The 22,496-nt window shown below is 34.4% G+C and overlaps 1 protein-coding gene across 1 annotated transcript; it reads right to left on the bottom strand.

Annotated features, from left to right (window-relative positions):
- Positions 1–539: 539 nt before the first annotated feature.
- LOC128218000 (sugar phosphate exchanger 3-like) lies at positions 540–21,796 on the bottom strand. The gene is made up of 16 exons (XM_052925489.1): positions 21,658–21,796; positions 20,131–20,242; positions 19,374–19,466; positions 18,791–18,874; positions 17,589–17,734; positions 17,040–17,136; positions 16,306–16,390; positions 12,550–12,681; positions 12,018–12,133; positions 8,834–8,975; positions 7,623–7,648; positions 6,478–6,553; positions 5,152–5,256; positions 4,349–4,443; positions 3,269–3,334; positions 540–2,683 (listed from the first exon to the last, which is right to left on the bottom strand). Exons 1-16 carry the CDS (start codon positions 21,702–21,704, stop codon positions 2,495–2,497), a joined length of 1,611 nt encoding a protein of 536 aa, XP_052781449.1. The 5' UTR covers positions 21,705–21,796; the 3' UTR covers positions 540–2,494.
- Between the last annotated feature and the right edge of the window lie 700 nt (positions 21,797–22,496).

Raw genomic sequence — 22,496 nt, 5'->3', positions numbered from 1 at the left:
TGCAGGAATGAAAGCTCTACATGCAAGCTTGATGTGGTAAACACTCGACTTGTGCCATAAAATTATTTTAAGATATTTTTGAACAAGTAAAAGAAGGCCATCTGTCCTTTGACCCAATATGTGGCCTAGACCTTGAAGTGGGTGCTTGACCTTGAAGGTAACACAAATAGGGTCAGAACATGTGCTCTGCACCTCAGCTCAATCTGGTGAACATTAGTGCCAAGTTTCTTCGATTTTTTTTTAATAAAGTTCTTTTGAGTTCGGGAGAAAACCCTTAAATTGGTTGTCCCATGTGTGGCCTTGACCTTGAAGATATATGGCTGGATCATGTACTTAAAACACTTTGCAGGTAGCCTCGCTGTTGTGAACATTCTTGCCAAATTATTTCAAAATTCTTCCCATCAGTTGAGAAATTTTTAGGCAGACACAAAATAAGGACAGACAAAAAAGTGGCAAAAGTATAAAATTGCCACTTTGTCCTTAAATGGGCATAATAACAAGGCATTCATTGGGTCTCGAGAAACAGCAAATTGAAAAGCTTGTATTAATCTTTTATTTTCTTACCTCAACATTTCATGAAATACCATTTTGGTCAGCATGGAAGACTTGAATGATTCAACTACATGTAATTTGTACTTAATATAATTTTGATATGAGATTCAATTTTCAATAATAAGTATCTATCAGTTAATTTCAGTCTATTACAAATATTGTATTCATCCTTAAACAGGTTGAAATACCAATTTTGAAGGAGTGAATGAAACAATACCCATTTAAACATGCCCAGTGTTTCAAAGGCTAAACTTTAATTACATGTATTAACAAAAATATGAAATATTTTTGTCCTTGAGTCCAACGTTAATATACAACGCAAAAATAAATGAAATCACATCAATTTGCCCAATATGATCTGCCAAAAGTAATCATTATTGAAAGATATAAAAACAACATCACCTAACAATTATTGGTTAAGAAGGCTAACATGGATTTAAAATGAAAAATTCAACAAATTTACAAAATTACAGTACAAATACAAGAAACGTATCACAGTTGCAGAGTTAAAAAATAACCAGTATTCCATTACAACATCTTGAAGCATGTTTTTCTGCATCTACATTTCCACCATACAAACAATTATGAAAGATGGAAGATGAATTTATCCCGTAATCACGATAGAGCACTTATAACTAAAGACTATTGTGGAGTTGTAAAATTGTTGTTTTCTTTTTCGTTGGAAATTTGCATTAAAAAAGTGCCTTGAAATTGATATAAATGTCTATGGAAACTATTAGAAATAAGGTGTTAGCTCCTTGACCCTCACTTGTGGCATGTATTCCCCATAGGCAATCAGTAATGTTCAGGATTATGATTTGGTCAGTGATCATCCCTAAACATCAGCTCCTCATTACAAACTTATAGGTAAAACACAACAACCATATGTACATGTATCAAAATAAATTATGGAACACATGGATATTAATTCTGATTGTTAATTATTCAGTATTATACTTTTTCGTTTCATTTCTAACATTGGTTTTGAGATATTTATTTTACTATATCCAAGTCATAGCCTAACCTTGATACAAGATACACATAACATTCTTAACATGGTATTAGCAATTTTCTAAAATCTTTGTTAAAAGTAAAATAAATACAATTTATTAATAACACGAACTGTTCCATAAATGTGACAAATGCCCCCGAAAGGCCTCGTTGGCCAAATAGCCATTAGTATTAGGGCCTGTATGGACAGATGTATAGGCTGACAGACAATTTCTATGTGCCGTCCTTCCGGGCATAAAAATGTGTCAAGAACATATAAAATCCTAAAATGATTAAATTGGAATAATTTTAGAAAGAGATCATAGTCAAGCATGAATAACAAAATAATTAGTATACTTGCTGCCTTGTTGTACAAGTAACTTTCCACATACATAATTTGTATATATTATATACATGTAAATGATGTAATCATGTCAAAATCATTTAAAACAGTACAATAAAAAATACATTTACATGGTATGAAACCTTGTATTTAAAACAGTGCAATAAAAAATAGATTGATATATTTATAAAACAAATTTGGGAAAAACTAACCACCACAACAAATATAATATATATATAAACTCATTGAATCACATTTGAGAAATATGTTCATGAAATAAGAGCATAAATGAAAATGTTAACAAAAGACAAGAGCATCACAAGCGGATCTAAACACTCATCTGTTTTTCTTGGTCAATGAAGGGGCATAACTCAACAAATACTTTTAACAGTGTTACAGGACTTGCTGATACATGTACATGTGTAGTGTCTAAGTGAACATGTGTACCAAATTTCATGCCAATATCTTTAAATGTTCTTGAGATATGACCAACATTGATGTGTTAACATGTGGACGACAATGCAAACAAAACAAACACTATGGCAATCAAACCAACAAGCAATAGATAACTTAAAATTAAATCACAGAAATTATTGCAATAAAATTTGACTAGTCAGCAGACAACTCAGCTTCGTCGTTATCCTCGTTCACAGAGAGGTTAGCGGACATGTCTTGTGGCTTGTGAATGCCGCAGTACCAAGAGTATCTATATTTTCTACACGATCCTCTCACTTCGCGGAAAAATTCAGGTGCCTCTCGTACAAACATCGGCAAGATGCATAGAATTGTTAACACGGTCTGTAAAAATAAGGTACACAAAGAATGTGGTTTTTATTATCAATATTTAGGTAGCCTCCAACACAAAAAGAAATGGATGTACATTTTAACTCTTTCTTTCAATGGTTAATTTCTGTCTCTTAAAGCTTTAAAAACATATAATTTATTTTCTAAGAGAGTACATTGTACTATTTTATTTTAAAGAACTGCAGTGTTAACTATCTTGTCATTAAATGAGCTATTAGTAAAGCCTTTTTTATAATAAATACATGAAATATTTATTTTCATTGTATATTTTTTTTATTAATATACGTATATGTATAGGATTTTCATTTACTAATTATTTCATTTTATATCATGGAAATGCAAAATGGTACCAACATATTATATATCATATTAAAAAATTAGTTAATAACACATTTTTGAAGGGTATAACGTAAGATTACCATTGGACAGCGGCTATGTGCCACTACCAGTGCCGTATAGAATTAGCCCTGCCAATGCCCCGAGCCTATGTTCACTAAGGGATGTTAATTAATGACCATACTGTACTGTTATGCTCATATTATTCAATACAAAGTGATCTTGTAGTAAAGCCGTACATACCATAATGATAAAGAAATAAAACACTGAAAACCAGCCTAGTTTTTCCTGAATTAAAGGCACAAGTATCTGAAACACAAACATAAAATAGTAAAAAGAACTGCAAGAATATCAAATGTCTGCCATGTGCATTGCAAGCAGAGGCCAACACTAGGTAATTTTATATCAGTCAATCACGGGGCATAATCAGACATATATCAAAGCATGAGTTGCAGGCCTTCAGCTTCACCATTGATCTTCACTGTACATGCACTTAGTTGAATTTCAATATATTGAATGATTTTGCGATATTTGCAAGTTCAGGTTCTGGTACAACAAGGCTGAAGATGACACAAAAGCTCTCCAAAAAACAAACCAATACAGTAAAACTGCGGTCATTCGAGAACAGGAGGTCCCTCGAGGTAGGAGCTTGGTCCCGAACATTTTTCCTTCAATTTTCATATTAAATATACCTACGCTGCATCGAAAACTAAATAAGTCGAGGAGTCAAGCACAATAGTCGGTCCCAAGTACACAAATCATGCACAAAACCTTATGGCTCCCTCGAGGTCATAATTTCACACTTTTCCCCAAGTTCCAAAATAAACAAACAATTGCTAGGTGTTAAAATGTTCGCACATTGCAATGACAGTTGCAAGGAAAGGTGTGAAAAACCGTTTATCACTGTTTACTCATGACCGATAATAGTTGATAAGGGCATTTTAGAAGATAATTATGAGAAGTTAATGAAGCTTTTTGTAAAAATAGAAATTATTTATTCATTTATTGTTATTTCTTTTACATTTTACATTTAGTATACGGCAGCCTTTGAACATATGAGCAATTTCCACAACGCAACACATAATCGGTGTCTTAGTAAACAGTCAGTTTGACGACTTCAAACTTAAAATACACTGATACACTGATACAAGATATTTCATAACAGACTGGAAAATTGAAACTCGGGTCATTCGAAACATCGGTTCCCTCAAGGTTTTGGCTAGGTCCCTGGCGGCCTCGAGTGATCGCAGTTTTACTGTATATACAATCCTGCAAAAATTTAATTTTCGTATGTACATTATGAAATTCTACAAATAGTTTCACCTGTCCAAGGGCGGCCCCTACACTACCCGTGCCGTCCACGATCCCTGTGACAGTCGCAAGGGCCGCCTTGTTTCCCTGTATTGGCCCCTGCTTGCCTGCAAACAAAAATGAGTCAGCTACATCATTGAAAGATTTAATTTGTAAAAAGCATATCCCTCCACTATTCTTTGTTTTTGCATAATTTGAGCATATATAGGTACATATTGAAATGATCCAATCAAATATATACATGTATAGTAAAACTAAAATCAAGGAAAGAATTTAGATTTTAAGACCATGAAAAAAATAATGTTAGTCTCCACTTCAGCAGACAAGAGAATGCGTAATAACATAATGAACATGTGTACCAAGTTCCATGTTAAATTCTTTAGCAGTTTTTGAAGTGTGCCAACATTTAAGTTTACACATCACACCAACCAAGAAGACTATGACACCATGGTTATACCAACACATTGACAATATGGAATCTCTTCAAATAAACAGACGGGCTAATAAGCTGAGCAAACACCAACATTCGTCTGTTGTGTTTTTTTCAGTCAAACACTCAACACAACTCAACAATTATTAAAACTAGAGTTATGGGACTTGCTATACATGAGTATACTGTTTCTAGCAAAAGAGAATTAAACTATATTTCAATATCTTGAACAATTTTTGAGTTGTGGTCATGGTAAAAAAAATGCATGTCGACCACAATGCCAAGGAAGACAATGATATTAAGACTGTGACAATTCCATTACTATTTTTCTTTCCAAAAAATATTGACAACCTTAAAATGAAAATTCAGCCAGATGTAAATTTACCCAGATCTGCTGATATGGCTGCGCTTATCAGGTTGGCCACACCCCCAATAAAATACCCAGTTACTGTCATGAGAACTGCATTCTGTGTCATGTCATTTGGCGACTCTGAAATTAAAACAGTTAGGTGTATATTATTACACATGCATTAGTTTTTTTCTGGACTCTGTATATAATCTTCACAGATTAATTTGTTTTAAAATTACATCAAGTATTAAGTGAATTTCATAAGTTTTCACTGTCGACATATGTAGAGTAAAGCAGGGTTCATGTAAATCAATTTCATCCAAAATTTCATTATGAACATAGTAAATATCAGATTATTCAAATACAAGAGCTGTCACAGAGACAGCGTGCTCGACTATTCCGCCGCTTTTCAGTGTATGGATTGAAAAGTTTTGGCGAAACATGCATCGATCATTGCTAGATTAGATTTCAATGCAATACATGATGTGCTGAGATATTTACATAAATTGAATTGGAAAATATTTGAGGTGGTACGCAAACTTAAACGTAAATTCTTAGTCGAAAAGGGGGCATAATTTTGTCAAAATACTTGATAGAGTTACCTCCTCCTACATACAGGTTGGGGGAATGATGGTGAACAAGGGTGCAAAGTTTCAAAGCCAGATATCAATGGATTTTGAAAATATTTGAGGTGGAATGCAAACTTTAACGTAAATTCTAAGTCGAAAAAGGGGCATAATTTTGTCAAAATGCTTGATAGAGTTACCTCCTCCTACATACAGGTTGGGGGAATGATGGTGAACAAGGGTGCAAAGTTTCAAAGCCAGATATCAATGGACTTTGAAAATATTTGAGGTGGAATGCAAACTTTAACGTAAATGTTTGTACAAGAGGCACCTTTAACGTAAATTCTAAGTAGAAAAAGGGGCAAAATTTTGTCAACACGCTTGATAGAGTTAACTCCTCCTGTGTATAGGTTTGAGGCATGATGGTGAACAAGTGTGCAAAGTTTCAAAGCCATATGTCAATGGACTTTGAAAATATTTGAGGTGGTACGCAAACTTTAACGTAAATTCTAAGTAGAAAAAGGGGCAAAATTTTGTCAAAATGCTTGATAGAGTTACTTCCTCCTGTGTATAGGTTGATGGTTAACAAGTGTGCAAAGTTTCAAAGCCATATGTCATTGGACTTTAAAAATATTTCAGTTACGTAAACTTTAACATAAGTGGTAACGCCGACGCCGATGCTCGGGTGACTAGGGATAGCTCTCCTTATTCTTCGAATAGTGGAGCTAATAACATTTGAAAAAAAAGAGGTTTTCCGTAAACTCTCAGAAAATACTAGTTTCAAGTAGTTTCTTACTACTGAAGCCAATCAGTGAAGGAATTGCAAGCACCAACATAGGAACAACCACCACAGAACGGAAACCAAAACAATCCTGAAAATGAAAACAAACAAGAGATGATTGTCAAACATTATGCCCCCCCCCTGAAGGCCATGTTGTCAGGATTATATGGACAATTGAATGAAATATGCATGGACCGAAATGACAGCTGATTTTTCACTGACATTGGATGCCGTTGAGGCAGTTTTAAGATAATGACAATTCAAAGTTTGAGGATAGAGTGTGTTTTGACCATGACCTTTGACTCTATGACCTCAAAATCCATAGGAGTCATCAGCTGGTCACAAAAAATCTAAATGTCAAATGTCAAGTTTGAAGGCCATGGGTGCAGGCATTGACAAGTTATTGAACAGACAAGCTTTTTTCGTTCAAGGTCACTGTGACCTTGACCTTTGGCCAATGACCCCCAAAAACAATAGGGGTCATCTACTGGTCAGGCACAACCTCCAAGTCAAGTTTGCGGGCCATGGGTGCAGGCATTGTCGAGTTATCACTCGAAACATCTTTGAATTCAAGGTCACTCTGCATTTGACCTTTGACCCAATGACTCCTAAAATCAGTAAGGGTCATCTACTGGTCAGGCCCAACTTCCATGTCAAGTTTGATGATCATAGGTTCAGGCATTGTTGAGATATCACTGGGAGAAGATTTGTTTTTGCTTTAAAGGTTACTGTGACCTTGACCTTGGCCCGATGACTCCTAAAGTCAAGAGGGGTCATCTACTGGTCAGGCCCAACCTTCATGTGAAGTTTGATGACCATACGTCAAGGCATTGTTGAGTTATCACTCGGACAAGCTTTGGTCTACCGATGGACAGACTGACCTACCGACCGACCGACATGTGCAAAGCAATATACCCCTCTTCTTCGAAGGGGGGCATAGTTATTCACAAATACACATGACATGTTTAATGAAAATCCTTTCTACCAATCTTTTTTTCTTTATTTATTCATTAATTGTATAAAAAATATGAATGATTTTTTTCATATTGAGAGAAAATAAACTGATGATTTCTATGGGATATATAAATAAAAGTATAACCTCTATTTAATGTTTTATGTACAATGGTTATATATCTTTAACTGGCCCTAGTATTACTCACAGAAACAATGCCAGCTATTGTTCCACCTGAAAATAAGAAAACAATTTGTAGCCTCAAAATTCATCAACTAGACACCAATGGCAACATGTCAAGCTTGTTGAGAGAGCCTTTGACACAGACTCTTCCATGGAATTGCAACACAGACTAACATGGAGTTGAACACTATGTGAACTTGTGAGACTATGCCCCAACATGTTGAACCGCCATGGCAAGTCTTTTGAAAACCCTATTATGAATGGTAAAGATAAAGCCAGAACAGGCTCAGTCCAGACCAGTCCTGTCAACAGTATGGTACTCATTTTGAAATTTAACCTCTAAGTATGACCTTGATCTTTGATGTACAGACCTGGGTCTTGTGCGGGTCATACCACCCCAAGATGTTGAATCTTCATGGCAAGTTTTTTGAAAATCCTACAATGCATGGTCAAGATACAGCCAGGACAAGGATAATATCATCCTTTGACCTTCAAACCTGACCTTGACCATTGGGTACAGACCTAGGTCTTGTGCGTGACAAGCCACCTCATCATAGCAAGTATTTTAAAAATCCTAAAATGCATGGTCAAGTTATAGCCTGGAAAAAGTTCAGTCCAGCAGATAGACACAAGCATGTACGGAACTAACTATTGTGACAACTATGTCTCGCTCAAAAATCATATTAGATTACGTTAGTACTTCAAAAAGTTCTGTTAAAAATGATATTACATATATAACTTTCCAATTTTACTCAAAAGTTCTATTTAGACATGTTGGTCAAGACTTTATCTAAAGAACCTATATGATAAATTAATAAAAATGTATATCTGTATACACCGGCAAATATTTGGACTGTATAATGAAGTAAGAATGTTGGTCATTAAAGCTGCACTCTCACAGATGGACCTTTTTGACAATGTTTTTATATTTTGTCTTGGAATGAACCAATCTTTGCATAAATATCTGGAAACCAGTGATATAAGACTAGGGACAAAATATCAGATCACAGTTTTTCATATTTATGTTTAAAAATTGAAGTTTTGTGGCTAAAAGAGTTACTAACGCTTTAAGAAAAATAAGTTTTGTTCGATTAACAATACAATTACAAACTCTGGAAATCATACAACGAACACATTTTAAATGTCCTGATGAGTTTGTTAAAAGCAGACTTAAATGTTACATAATTTTTGTAATTTTATCCTGAATTGAATCATATAATCAGCACTGTAACCTACCCACTATGCCACCGACATCATACCAAATGGATATTTTATCGGCACTTGACTCGTCCCAACCAAACTTGTTGTGGAGATAATACGGGAGCCAAAAGAAGAAAGAGTAGTTCACCAGCTTCAGGCAGAAATAAGAAAATGCATACTGAAAAGAAATGGTAAATAACAAAACATTAATAATATCATTTAAAGTGATACTCATATTTATAATCAATATAACAAACATAAATTTTGTGTAATAAACCTTTAACTATTTACTAAATTATGCATTTATGGAAAATATTAAATGATAAGTGGATCCTATAAGATTTACGGAGATCAGCACTGTCCCATAAGGTAGAAATACAATGTTTTTGCACCTCTCTTTAAAATCATAAGAACCATTGTTTAAAATATTTATTTATCTTTTTTGGTAAATTAAAACAAATGTATTAATTGTGGAACTGCTTATTGGGGCATAAGAGTGCATCTTTAAATGAATTAATTCAATGTAGCAAACAAAATATTTGTGTATGCAGTTGAATCCTGTTGGTTTATTTTTTTCATTTTTCTGTACAAAGGAATTTTTTTTGGCCCATTTTTTGCATTGTACCAGGAGAAATGTTGATACGGTACTTTGTTTTGTTTGCTTAGCTTGATTCCACATCAGTCATCAGTGGAGTAGAGGAATAAAAAGTGACAACATTTGACAAGTCAGAGGTTTATTAATTGAATCAAGGTTTAACATGAAAATATAGAATTATGCTTGGCTTATTTTTTGGTGGCTTGATCTTGAGCTTGTGTCTACAAGTTCTATTCATATAACATTTTTTTTAACATGCACATGTAATATCAAATGTATTTTGCTTTTTTAAATAAACAATTTACCATAAAAGTTTTCAGGTTTATAAATATATTTAACATATATACATTAACAACCCCTCAAAAACTAGACATCACCAAAATGACAAAAAATCCGGTCTTTTGTTGCTTCCCTGCAATTTTTCTTATCAAAATTCAAACAATTTTCTAACTGCCCTTAATACATTCATAAATACATTCATTTTATACAATCATGTACATGTTAAATTAAGCAAAACATTAGTTGTTGAGAATAGGCCTCATTGAGTAAGTGTTTGTCAACACCACTTGCATGACTGTGCTATGACTATCACCTGACCCAACCCCAGCTCAGCCCAGAAGGGCCTCACAGCTACATAAGGGACCAAGGGGTCAGGCTGCCTGTGTAACTACAGGGGCACTTGCTACCCTGTGTCTGAGGACCTTCCCTAGAGCATATAATGAGCCACTGGGACCCCAGTATGTAGCTCCAAGTGCAAGTTGCCCAACAACCCATAAATATAGGCCTACAAATCCCCTTATAAACATAAGGAACCTTATCTACGCAAAATTAAGTTTTAATAAATTTGAATATTACATTTTTTGTGCAAACTAACTATTTATAATAATAAATCTATACTCATTATGACATGTGAGACTGTTTCTAACAAGATAATCGCTGTTATGGAGCCAATATGCAATATTGATATTTTCTTATTACCTCCCTTGAATGAAACCGGAACAATTTTCTAGCCAGTACTGATATAACCCATTTATCAAAAGACAAATTCAGTGCTTGTAATTTTCACCTTAACTCTTCAGTTCATGTATTTTATACATAACTTAATACAGATTTAATTCAAATAAAGTAGTTTTGAATTAAATGTTGAATGTTTTAGCACTTGGTGAAACTTTTCAAAACATCACGAAAATCTCAGTCTCAGCTCATTTTTTCTTCATTACAACATTATTCAAATGATGACATGATTTAAAATTATGCCTGTTAAAATCCTTTTTTATTTTTAGTGCATTCTCTTATGTATTATGTTTATAAACACAGCTCAATACTTAAAAAAAAAGTAATTCTAGAGTAATAACAAATAAAATAAAAATTGTACCCAATTATTGTAAGCGTGATTATATGGGACAATTCTTTTTGGAATAGAAAATTCTTATATACAAAATGAATATAAGTAAGAGTTTGGAAACAGTCAGAATAAAGTTCCTTAACTATTCCACTTGATACAAAAAAATTATATTGTTCTCCGTCTCAGACAAGACTTGGATATTTTTGTGAAATTTGGGCAAGAACTGTCAAAACTGGCTGAGAATTAATTCAAAGAATGTAACCATTGATTATAGTTCATAAATCTACTCTCAACACAAATTATTATTTTCAAATAACAAGAAAAACCACAATTCGAAACCCAAAATGCTCAACATTTCAAACAATCAAGGGGCACAACAGGATTTCTTCAGAATAACTTTGTGTATTAACGTTAAAAATTAAAATATATGTGTATAATTTTTTTTTGTGAATATCTGACTGAAATGTTAAATCAGTTATAGCCATCCAGTTATAAACTTTGTATTCCTGGTCATTGTATTCACTACAGTGAAATGATAACTTGCTTGTACTGTACAGTTTTGTCATTTTCTGTATCAAATCATTGTCTGTACATAATATGAATGTCGGCATATGTGGTGATGGAAATAAAGATGAGTTCAGTTAAAATGTATCATCTTATCATGTTTTTTTAATATTTTTGACAAAATATTTGATAAATTGAAGATTATAAGTATCTTTCATGGCCGAGAGTGTAAGATAGCTTCATTCTGACCCGAGCATAGGGTGTTTTGCGGAAATGAGGTTTACATGAGCGGCCATGGTAGATGCTTTTTCTCCCACCTCACTTAAACAAAATTAAGTAAAAATGTATTTGATTGAACTCTTTTGTGCTTAGTGAAAATAATTGTGTATGGATATGCGATAATTCGTGGTTGTCATGGATATGGGCGCAGTGATTCAGATTATGTTTATAGTCAAATCGGTCTTTAAATAGTTCTAAGGAGATTGAAGCATTATTTCTGGGAAGGTGCGCGAAAACTGTTTTATGGTGACATTTGAAGCGATAAATAATTAATTAGCGTTCTAAATATTGCCACAAGACAAGATTTCCATGATGCTACAGACGACAGTCTTCAACAAGGGAGGTAATTACAATGTGATGACCATTAAAAAGGAGTTCCATACGGGAATTTCATCATATTTTGCCCGTGGGCAAGATAAGAATTTCTAGCATGGTTAAATTATTGGATCTACTTACCTGAGATGGGAGAAAATAAACAGTTATAGATAAGCACTCACCATAAGAACACCAGGCAATAGAAGGGCCTTCTTGAAGCTCAGTGCCTCGACTCTCTGATTGCTGCTATGGAGATGGGGCTGTAATCTCACTTCTGACTCGTCTCCAAGGAGTGGTTCTGAAGATATAATCTACATTAAAATCCAGTACTTATTTCAAATATTTTCAAGAGAATGTAAAATTGACTTTAACAGAAAAATTCACATTCAAGTGTTATTAGTTTTAATTATTTCAGTAAGAGAACAATCTGTTTTTAAAGTAAGAACATTTTGGTTATATTTGTTTAAAGTAATTTTCAGATAAAACATCAACAAAAAAAGACCTTGCGGCCCACTTCGTTTAAAGATGTTAAAAGACTTAAAACTTTATAAAAGTCACAAATGTTGAAAAAAATACTAAGCATTCCCAGGTACTTTTTTAATTTCCTCAATTTTGTGTTGATTTTAACATCCAGCTTAAGTTCAATTCACACAAAAAGTAACAAAATAACAAAAATATGGCATTAAAATATTTTTAAATTAAGACAATAAATACCTGTATCATGTGTGTCATTCGGGTCGGTGTCATATCGTGTATGTTGGAAGGAGGCAGAACTGTCGCGTCCTTCTTGGTTCACAGTGATATCAAAATCTGTCTCTTCTAATTCTTCATCTGGGCTCTCCAGACCTGGTAGAATTTTTCAGATTACACTGCCAATTTCTTAAATTTCTTAAGGTCTGTTTCTTGCTGTTTTTTTTGCACTGGCCAATTTTGTGGAGATTAAAGGAACTTATTCAGGTTTTAAATAGTCAGACATAAATAAACTCTTTGTGAAATTTGAACAACAGACTATTACATGAAATACAATAATAAACAAAAATTGACTTGACTTGTTACAATCATGAATCCCCTAAAGTTAATAACAGAGATCTGTTGTTAATACCCGGTAATTCATTACAGATGTAACAAAAATTGCTTGATATGCCAACCACTATTGAAAATTGAATAATTTTTGATTCTGTTCAATTATGTGTGTTCTAGTTTCTGTTCACTATTTGTTCCTGAACGTCAGTGAAATAACTCATTTTTTACGATCAACAAAACAAAAATATTGCCAACATAAAATCAGTGAGCAAGTCCCTTCAAATTTTGCAAATCCCATTTTTAATCAACTGAAAGTGATGGTAATTTGTTAGTTTTTTATTTTTGTGAAAAATCACAGAATTGATCACAGATTAATTTAAAAAATGTACAGTTGTTTGGTTGCAGTCAAACTTTTATAATATCATTCTAATACACAATCAATACTACAATATTACATTTTCTAACTAAATGAACAATGAATTCACATCATTGCACATTCAAACAAGAGATGTTTAGAGATGTTTGTCAAACATTATGCCCCCCCCCCCCCCCCCCCCCCCCCCCCCCCCCCTGAGCGCCATGTTGTCAGGATTATATGGACAATTGAATGAAATCTGCATGGACCGAAATGACAGCTGATTTGTCGCTAACATTGTATGCCGTTGAGTCAGTTTTTAGATTATGACTATTCAAAGTTTGAGGATAGAGTGTGTTATGACCATGACCTTTGACTCTATGACCTCAAAATCCATAGTAGTCATCAGCTGGTCACCAAAAATCTAAATGTTAAGTTTGAGGGCCATGGGTGCAGGCATTGACAAGTTATCACACAGACAAGCATTTTTCATTCAAGGTCACTGTAACCTTGACCTTTGATCCAATGACCCCTTAAATCATAAGGGGTCATCTACAGGTCAGACACAACTCCAAGTCAAGTTTGAGGGCCATGGGTGCAGGCATTGTCCAATTATCACTTGAAACATTTTCGCATTTAAGGTCACTCACTGTGAACCTGACCTTTGACCCAATGACTCCTAAAATCAATAAGGGTCATCTCCTGGTCAGGCCCAACTAACATGTCAAGTTTGATGATCATAGATTCAGGCATTGTTGAGATATCACTGGGAGAAGATTTGTTAACTTTTTTGCGTTAAAGGTTACTGTGACCTTGACCTTGGCCTGATGACCCCCAAAGTCAAGAGGGGTCATCTACTGGTCAGGCCCAACCTTCATGTCAAGTTTGATGACCATAGGTCCAGGAATTGTCGAGATTGCTTTCAAGGTCACTGTGACCTTGACCTTTGACCCCTTAAATCAATAGGGGTCATATACTGGTCAGACCCAACCACCAAGTCAAGTTTGAGGGCCATGGGCGCAGGCATTGTTGAGTTATCACTCGGGCAACCTTTTATCGTTCAAACTCACTGTTACCTTGACCTTTGGCCCAATGACCCCTAAAATCAATAGGGGCCATCTACTGGTCAGGCCCAACCTCCGATTCAAGTTTGATGGCCGTAGGTGCTGGCATTGTCGAGTTATCACTCAGACAACCTTTTACCATTCAAGGTCACTGTGACCTTGACCTTTGGCCCAATGACCCCCAAAAACAATAGGGGTCATCTACTGGTCAGGCCCAACCTCCAAGTCAAGTTTGAGGGCCATAGGTGCAGGCATTGTCGAGTAATGACACGGACAACCTTTTACCATTCAATGTCACTATGACATTGATGTTTGACCCGATGAGCCCCAAAAACAATAGGGGTCAGCTACTGGTCAGGCCCAACCTCCAAGTCAAGAATGAGGGCCAAGGGTGCAGGCATTGTCGAGTTATCACTCGGACATCCTTTTACCATTCAAGGTCATTGTGACCTTGACCTTTGGCCCGATGACCCCCAAAATCAATAGGGGTCATCTAATGGTCAGGCCCAACTTCCATATCAAGTTTGATGAGGTCTAGGCATTGTTGAGTTATCACTCGGACAAGCTTTAAAATTATTTTACCATTAAAGGTCACTGTGACCTTGACCTTTGACCCGATGAGCCCTAAAATCAATAGGGGTCATCTACTGGTCAGGCCCAACCTTCATGTCAAGTTTGATGACCATACGTCCAGGAATTGTTGAGTTATCACTCGGACAAGCTTTGGTCTACCGACGGACCGACCGACCGACATACCGACATGCCTGTGCAAAGCAATATACCCCTCTTCTTCGAAGGGGGGCATAATAACATATAAGTATTCAATATCACTCACTCTTATTTGTTTATCGTTAAAAATCGATACAGTATAATTTTGCACGAGAATTAAAGCATACACAGGGTTCGAATTTAGACTCGCATACTCGCAAAATGCGAGCGACATTTGCAAATTGCGAGTGACTTTTATTCAAGCTCGCAAAATTCTGCGAGTGGCTTTTTCTAGACCACAAAATGTTAAAAGGAAAGTAGAATAAACATGAACTCAACTCCCCTACGTAGTCGAGTGTAAACAGCCTATAAATGGCATGTTTACACAACCAGTATAAAGAAGACAGTACGGAGTCACGCTCTAGTAAGTTTTCAAAAATAGAACAAATACGGAAAAGGCCGAGTTTTATCGCGAATCTTTCCAGGATGCTCCGAGTCGTGCATAATACAAAGTGAATACAAATGACGTAATCACCTAGCTCAATCATTGGCTAAATTTAGCGCTTTCGCGCACTATAAGTAAACCCCATCAACCTTTGAATATATTTCAGCCCAACTGTCAAAGTGAATAGACTTCGTCGATCGATATATTTCATGATCCAAAGCATCCACGCTACATTTACTGTTGCTTTTATTGATTTTATATAAATAATGTTATTGTTTTTAATACTTATAGACTTAATGAAATCTGTAGCGTGCTTGCCGAATGTGTATTACCCGATCGCGAGGGTAAATATACAAAGTGAAAATGTCAAATTATTGGACAGCTTTGTTATCAAAAAGCGGCCAGTATCTGATGAGTCTTTCCGTACCCCCAAAAAAGAATAAGCTATCAACAAGGTTTAGTAGTCGAGTCACTCAAGATTGATACTTTTTAATATTCATAATATGTCTTAGGTGTAAATTTCTACTTTAATTAGACAATATTATAAGGGAATAGAGCATATAATAAAATTGCAAGTTGATTTTTCATTTTGCGAGTTGCCTCAAAAAGCACTGGCAAAATTTTGCGAGTGCTCCTCAAAGTTAAATTCGAACCCTGCATACAGAGAACAGACAAAACTTAAAGTAGATTGTTGAGTGGCCATCTTGGACGCCATTTTGAATATAAATAGTCACAAAAGGTGGCACAATACCATCAATCAGATTCTTGTATCAGACGGTCTAGGCCACCAATATATGCAAAAGCATTTTCTTTATTATGCCAAGCCTAGTTTAGCTAAAATATCTCATTTGGCTGCCAGAAAACTCCATATTTACCTAATTCTTCTGGCGAGTTCACAAGAGCAAAGAAGTTGATGATTCCACCGGCAAATAATACTGTTGAAGTAACCAGGAATGCATACTGAAACCATATGATACAGTAAATCAAATTTCAGCCATTTTTTCTAAAAACTAGTGCATACTGAAAAATATAAAGTGTTTCAGCCTCCCCCCCCCCATTTTTTTCAGCAACTTAATTTTTACTATTTATTTAGCTTGATTGTGATGAAACGTGATAGCCTAAGCATTCATGGATTGAGTCTGTTTCCTGGATAAAAAGCAGTACTTGTGCCATTGTGTTCATTCTGAGAGGCTATTAGAAAGTAACTCTGGTGTATTTTGAAATCCACAACCTCCTAGTGAGAGGTTGACACCTAAACTAGATCACTCTCACCCTGGTGGGTATCAAACCCATAACCTTTCAGGTGAGAGGTGGACACCTAACCCATTAGACCTCTTTCACCCTGGTGGGGATCAAACCCACAACCTCCTGTGTGAGAGGTGGACACCTTAACCAATAGACCTGCTTCATCCAGCATTATTAACTATGATCATAAGAAAAAAATAGAATTTATAAAAGTATCTACTGTAACCAAACTGTTACTGTGTTTAAAAGTAATAATTATTGAAAAAAGAACATCCATGCCCATGATCTGTATAGAAATCTCTTGTTTGTCAGATGCATTTGGAATTTTCTTTACAAATACATGAACTACAAAAAAGTTGTTTACTTCATAGCCATACTGCAGCACTTGAGAGACCATCAGAGCTCCTATAATGTTGCCCACAGACGCACAAGCGCTCCATAGACCCAGCACAAACCCACGACTGCAATGTGCAAATACAAGTTGTCTATGTGCTACAACATACTGCAATGCTACTTATTTTTGTTTTGCTCAAAGCCACTAGTAAATACTTAAAAGGATATATTATTTAACAAATTAAGCCAGTACTAAACGTATATATTATTTTTGTATTATTTATGCTTCAGTTAAACAGTGTTCATGTATTTTTATCAAGATAAGTTCTTTCAAAAACAAGATGTTTGTCACATTATTTCAAACAAATATCTGCAATGTTGTGCCATCAACAAAATTTCTTTCCTCTTAAATTGTACCATGAAATTACTTAAATTCACAAATTTCAGTTAAATTTCAGTGTGACAAATCCAATTGAAATTTTAACTTTAAAATCAAACAAACTTTGCCTAAACTAAAAAGTAAAGCTCTTAGTTTCGAAGAAGATATTAACTACTCAGAAACCTACACACTTAACCTGACCTTGATTTTCCAAACCAGTTTCCCATGATGGCTACAACCGTCGGCCATCCCATTGACTGCAGAAGGCCATTCAGAATCCAGACGAGTACGTATGTGTACTTGTTGTAGAAATGTGACCATTCAAATACTGGTCCAAAAACAAAAACCTGTAAAAATTTGAACAGATATGTTAGTTAAAGTTAGGCAAAACAATAAACAACTGTTTGTTTCCAATTTCACTGCCAAAAAATAATTTACAGCTGTGTCTGATTATCATGTTCACACTTAAAAAAAATCCATCTCAGTCATTCATGAGTTTCATAAAAAAAAGTGTGCATTTGCGTGTCTTTCCCTTTAAAAAAACTTCCATAACACGTACTCAACAGTAGGAACTACCGAAGACATACTAAACAGGAGAAAATTGTCTGCTGGCAATAAAAAAATAGGGTTGGGTACGAAAAGTATGTTCCGTCAGTAAAAACTGAAAGACACTTCTTTTACTACGCTTTATAAACAGTGATTTAATTTTAACTGCCAAAACAGTCACAAGCTGAAAGTATCCTCCATACAGAGTTACACCCACACATGAATGGATTTGGTTAAATTTAAGTCTATCTGAAAGGAAGAGCACACTCAAACATATCAATATGAAATGCCAAGAGAAAGTCAAAGGGATTTCATCAGGGGGTTAACTTTATCGTAAGGAGTTATTTTGTTCCTAGGAGAGATTTTCAACAGTGCAGTACTATTGTCTGAAAACACTTTAAGTACCAAGATAGCCCTAGGATTCTTGCTAAAACTGTGAGTGACTCATTGGTCTAGCACTCCTCTATACCAGATGTTGATGAAATATGATCTATATTTCACTGAAACAAACACTCTTCGTGAGTGACTCATTGGCCTAGCACTCCTCTATACCAGATGTTGATGAAATATGATCTATATTTCACTGAAACAAACTCTTTTCTTTATTATTTTTTTATATATGCTAAAAACATATCTAAAATAAAATAAAAAAAAAGTATGAATAATCAATTGTAGTTGTTTACTTTTTGGAAATGATGTCATTATTTTTTTGTCCCAGCTGTATGTGCGCTGACATTAGATTTTGACAGCAAAACGAGTCAAATCTTGAAACAGTGGGATACGAATTATATCTCATTAAAAAAATTATATTTACACCAGAAAGCTTATAATTAATGTTGATATTGGAGGAAACTTACCGAAATGGCCGACAAACACATTCCGATAGACAAGACCTTACGTAGCTCATATCTGTCGCCAATCATACCACTGATGTACAACCCCTGAAAGTCCAAATTTCATAAACTAAACATACCATGACTGGATGAACAATTTCAATTTTATTAAATCCAGAAAACATTCATTAAATACATTACTACAATAATGCAGCATAAAATTTTATTTATTTATGTTAAATCAAGTAAAGAGTTACTTCTAACACAGTAATGATAGAGATAAGAAATCAAATTGCACAAAATATGTGTTCGTTTTAAAAAAAAAATTAAATGCATACTGCCAATTGCTGTCACTGCCTTCACACATATCACATATTAATGATAAACATCACATGACATCTTTAAAATCTTAAACAAGGCAAAACAACAATGAGATTTCTTCACAACCAATTTCTTTAACAAAAGAATAGCTGAAATCCAGCTATGGTATTTTCGTAAGTGGTGCCTGAGATTTTCTCTGCTCATCAGTAGAGATCACTACCTAGTAGATTGACATACTGCATGTTTGAAAAAAAAAGATTTTTAATAAGTACACAAAAACAGTTACCACTGCATATGAGCTCATAAAGACTGCATCCAGAATTCCAAGGTAAGTTTCAACATCTTTTGAGGAATCAAACATGTGATGAGCTGTCCACAACTGGAAAAACAAATATTCAATACTGTTATCAATTTTGTTAAAAAGCACAGAAAAAACAATCGAGTCCCTTCAAATATTCAAAATTAGTAATTTAAACAATCATGATTCTAATCTTACTCAATAAAAAAATATATATCTGTTTAAGTGAATGTAACATGAGCATTTATTTTTCTTTCTTTTTTTGTGTGTGTTTTTTTATTACATTGTTCAGTTGAGCTTGGCTTACAAAACTAATTTAGAATTTGCATATAAAAATATTATTCTTTAATGCTTTTTGTTAAAATATCATGTCATTTTTACTGCTGTTTTATTACTGCAGTGAAAATATCAATACTGATATTTTCACTGTTCTCTAATAGATCTTGGATCCAGTCGTTCTAAATGTAACACAGCATTCACAATGACAGATTGAAATGGTGTCACCAAAATGATGTCACAATGTTATGCTTCTCACACAACTATCCCATTATTTGTCTATTTAATCAATTATTCTTTTCTTAAATTTTATCTGAAAGTACTTTTTTTTTAAATTCACCCCCAATCACAGAAAGTTATATTTTCACTCGTGGATGCCCTTACTCAATGATTAAATTTCAATCTTGCATCGAAATTTCAACAAATATCCTCCATACATTACCATAATAAACTTTTGACGAAAACGTACCTTTTCTGGCTTGTTGCAAAGTGTCCTATTTCCAGGGGTAGAGCTCCACTCACTTGATATGGTGGACTTAACATTGCTAAATGTTTTACGCGTGGCATGAAAGAATGAATAGCTGAAAAAGATAAAACACAAACATACATGTACCAACAGAAGGTGAGTAAAACAATCGACTAGGTTGTAAGTATTGTGGAAACTATGAATCAGACATCATTCTTGACACAACATGCATGTTACAATCCACTTTTCATGGCACTCATGCACTGCAAAGACTCAAATCTGGGATCCAGTTCACTACCATATATTCATTCAATGGCTGCAAGGGAATATTTTTAAGGCTAATAATAAAAGCAAGGCTCTATGAATTATGTAAAATTAAAAGTTAAACATATTTCTGCAATGCCATGACATGTAGATATTTGATTTAATTGATGTACCATACTAACACTGTAGAAAAATGAAGGGCTTCTAGTGATGACTTATTGTCTGCCATGCTTCTATGATACCATACATATACATCTGCCGTACCTGTTACAACTACTGTTCTTATAAATAAACTTATAAACAGATCTTCATGTAACTTCCAAATCATTTCAAAATCTTGTGTGTTTTATACAAATGTTTTATTTTTAGATGTTTTGGCATGAAAGCATACATTTGATTGCAATTTTAAATTAAAGTCAAGTCAAGTAATATTGACCTATAAAGTCAGGTTTACGACATATAGAACACAAGCTCTGAAGAGCTTTTTCAGCCAACTTGGCAGATTTAAAAAGTGTTCAAAGAAAGAATTCAAGTTACAGGTTTGGTTTACTACGACCTGGCTTAAAAGTTTAAACTTATATACTTTACAATGATTGTGAAACAAGTTTCTACAACTTTATATTAATTACTCTCGATGGCATGATTTTAAGCGAGCGTGTGGTCTTGTGTTGTGGGGGAAACCGGAGTACCTGGAAGAAACCCATTTGTCCGGACTGATGACTACAAAATTAACTCACATGCGCCCAGTTCATCTAGGTGAGAAGTGAGTGCGGTAACCGGAAACCAATGGCTTTAACAGCAAAAATTGGACCCCAAAACATTTAATTTTTTGTCTGTCTAGCTTGTAAATTTCTATGCAAAATTTGCAAATCCCAATTTAATTCAAAATTACAGTTTATTACAAAGAAATCACAAAATATAAAGGCCCAGGCCCCATTCCCAAAATGGACAGAAAAACATTGTATTATCTGGGACTAATAACAAATCCTACTCACATGTATTATGTATATACAAATATGAAAACATCTCTGATCAGACAATCTCTTTTCACTGTTCTTAACATTTTTTATTATAAACAAAAATCCAGAAATATCGTAAGTTAAAGATATGGACTAAAGATGACTTAAACTTTTCTTAACTGACAAACACAGAATAAACAAAAAAGCTGATAACATCTGTCATAACAAATTTGGTAACGCGAAATTATGTTGCAAATTTATTTCATCACGACAAGTTCATTTGATTTGGCTACCCTGTAAGACTTACCTTGTAAATGTTAGAATAAATATGACAACGTGATGGCAAGTCCACATAATTTCTTAATTTTTGGTAATTATTTTCAATTTTTATTTCACTAGTTTCATGTTTAGATGGGTGGGGCGAAAATCTCCAAATTGAAGAGTAGAAATATGGTTACAAACTACCAGTAAAAATGAGGTGTAGTTCAATTGCTTCCCTTTGCTTTTTACTGGGCTTTTCCCTGTTGTTTAGCGCATTAATTATATAAATAGACCGATTTTTAAATTAGTACTTTGAAAAATTCTTGCAAGTATGCATGCATGCATGCATATTTAAATTTATTCAACGTGCTTGTAAATGCACATGTCTATCAATGTTTTGCCCAAAATTCCACCTGGTGTGCCCCCACTTGGGCAGTTTTATGTGTTCCTGTACTTTACGAGTCTGCTTATACCAAAAAAGTACAAAGACAGCAGCTGCAGTCGATTGTATCAAATTTGAACATCGACGATGTATACACGCAATTGTAAAAAGTCAAGGTTACTGTAAATGATAAGAGTGGTAATTAAGACTTAGAGTTGTAATTATTTTATCATTGGACAATCAATAATTTTAAGTAAACAAATGATGAAACCAACAAAAAAATACAAATGTGCTATAGTCTGGGGCGTTTCTTAAAAATAGTTCTAAGAACTATATGTATATATATTTATAAGCACGCGCAGAACTGTTCAAAACCAATATTGGTTCATATATTTAAAGTTAGATCTGTAGAATATTGGTCCCAGGTTAGATATGTTACACCAGATAATTGCCCAATTCAAAGTCAAAGGGTTGGTTTCCAATATATATACAATTATGTTATA

The sequence above is a fragment of the Mya arenaria genome, chromosome 14 (genome assembly GCF_026914265.1).
Source record: "Mya arenaria isolate MELC-2E11 chromosome 14, ASM2691426v1".
NCBI classification, from domain to species: Eukaryota; Metazoa; Mollusca; class Bivalvia; order Myida; family Myidae; genus Mya; species Mya arenaria.
Note: the sequence above shows the minus strand (reverse complement) of the source record. Positions and strands in the feature narration are given on the sequence as shown.

Excerpts from the sequence above, each read along its gene's own strand:
- LOC128218000 (XM_052925489.1), bottom strand. The coding sequence starts at position 21,704 with ATGTGGACTTGCCATCACGTTGTCATATTTATTCTAACATTTACAAG. Across the intron at positions 17,735-18,790 it reads TGTGTTTGTCGGCCATTTCG|GTTTTTGTTTTTGGACCAGT; the intron begins GTAAGTTTCCTC and ends AAATTTTTACAG. Across the intron at positions 16,391-17,039 it reads TGCTGCAGTATGGCTATGAA|TATGCATTCCTGGTTACTTC; the intron begins GTAAACAACTTT and ends ATATGGTTTCAG.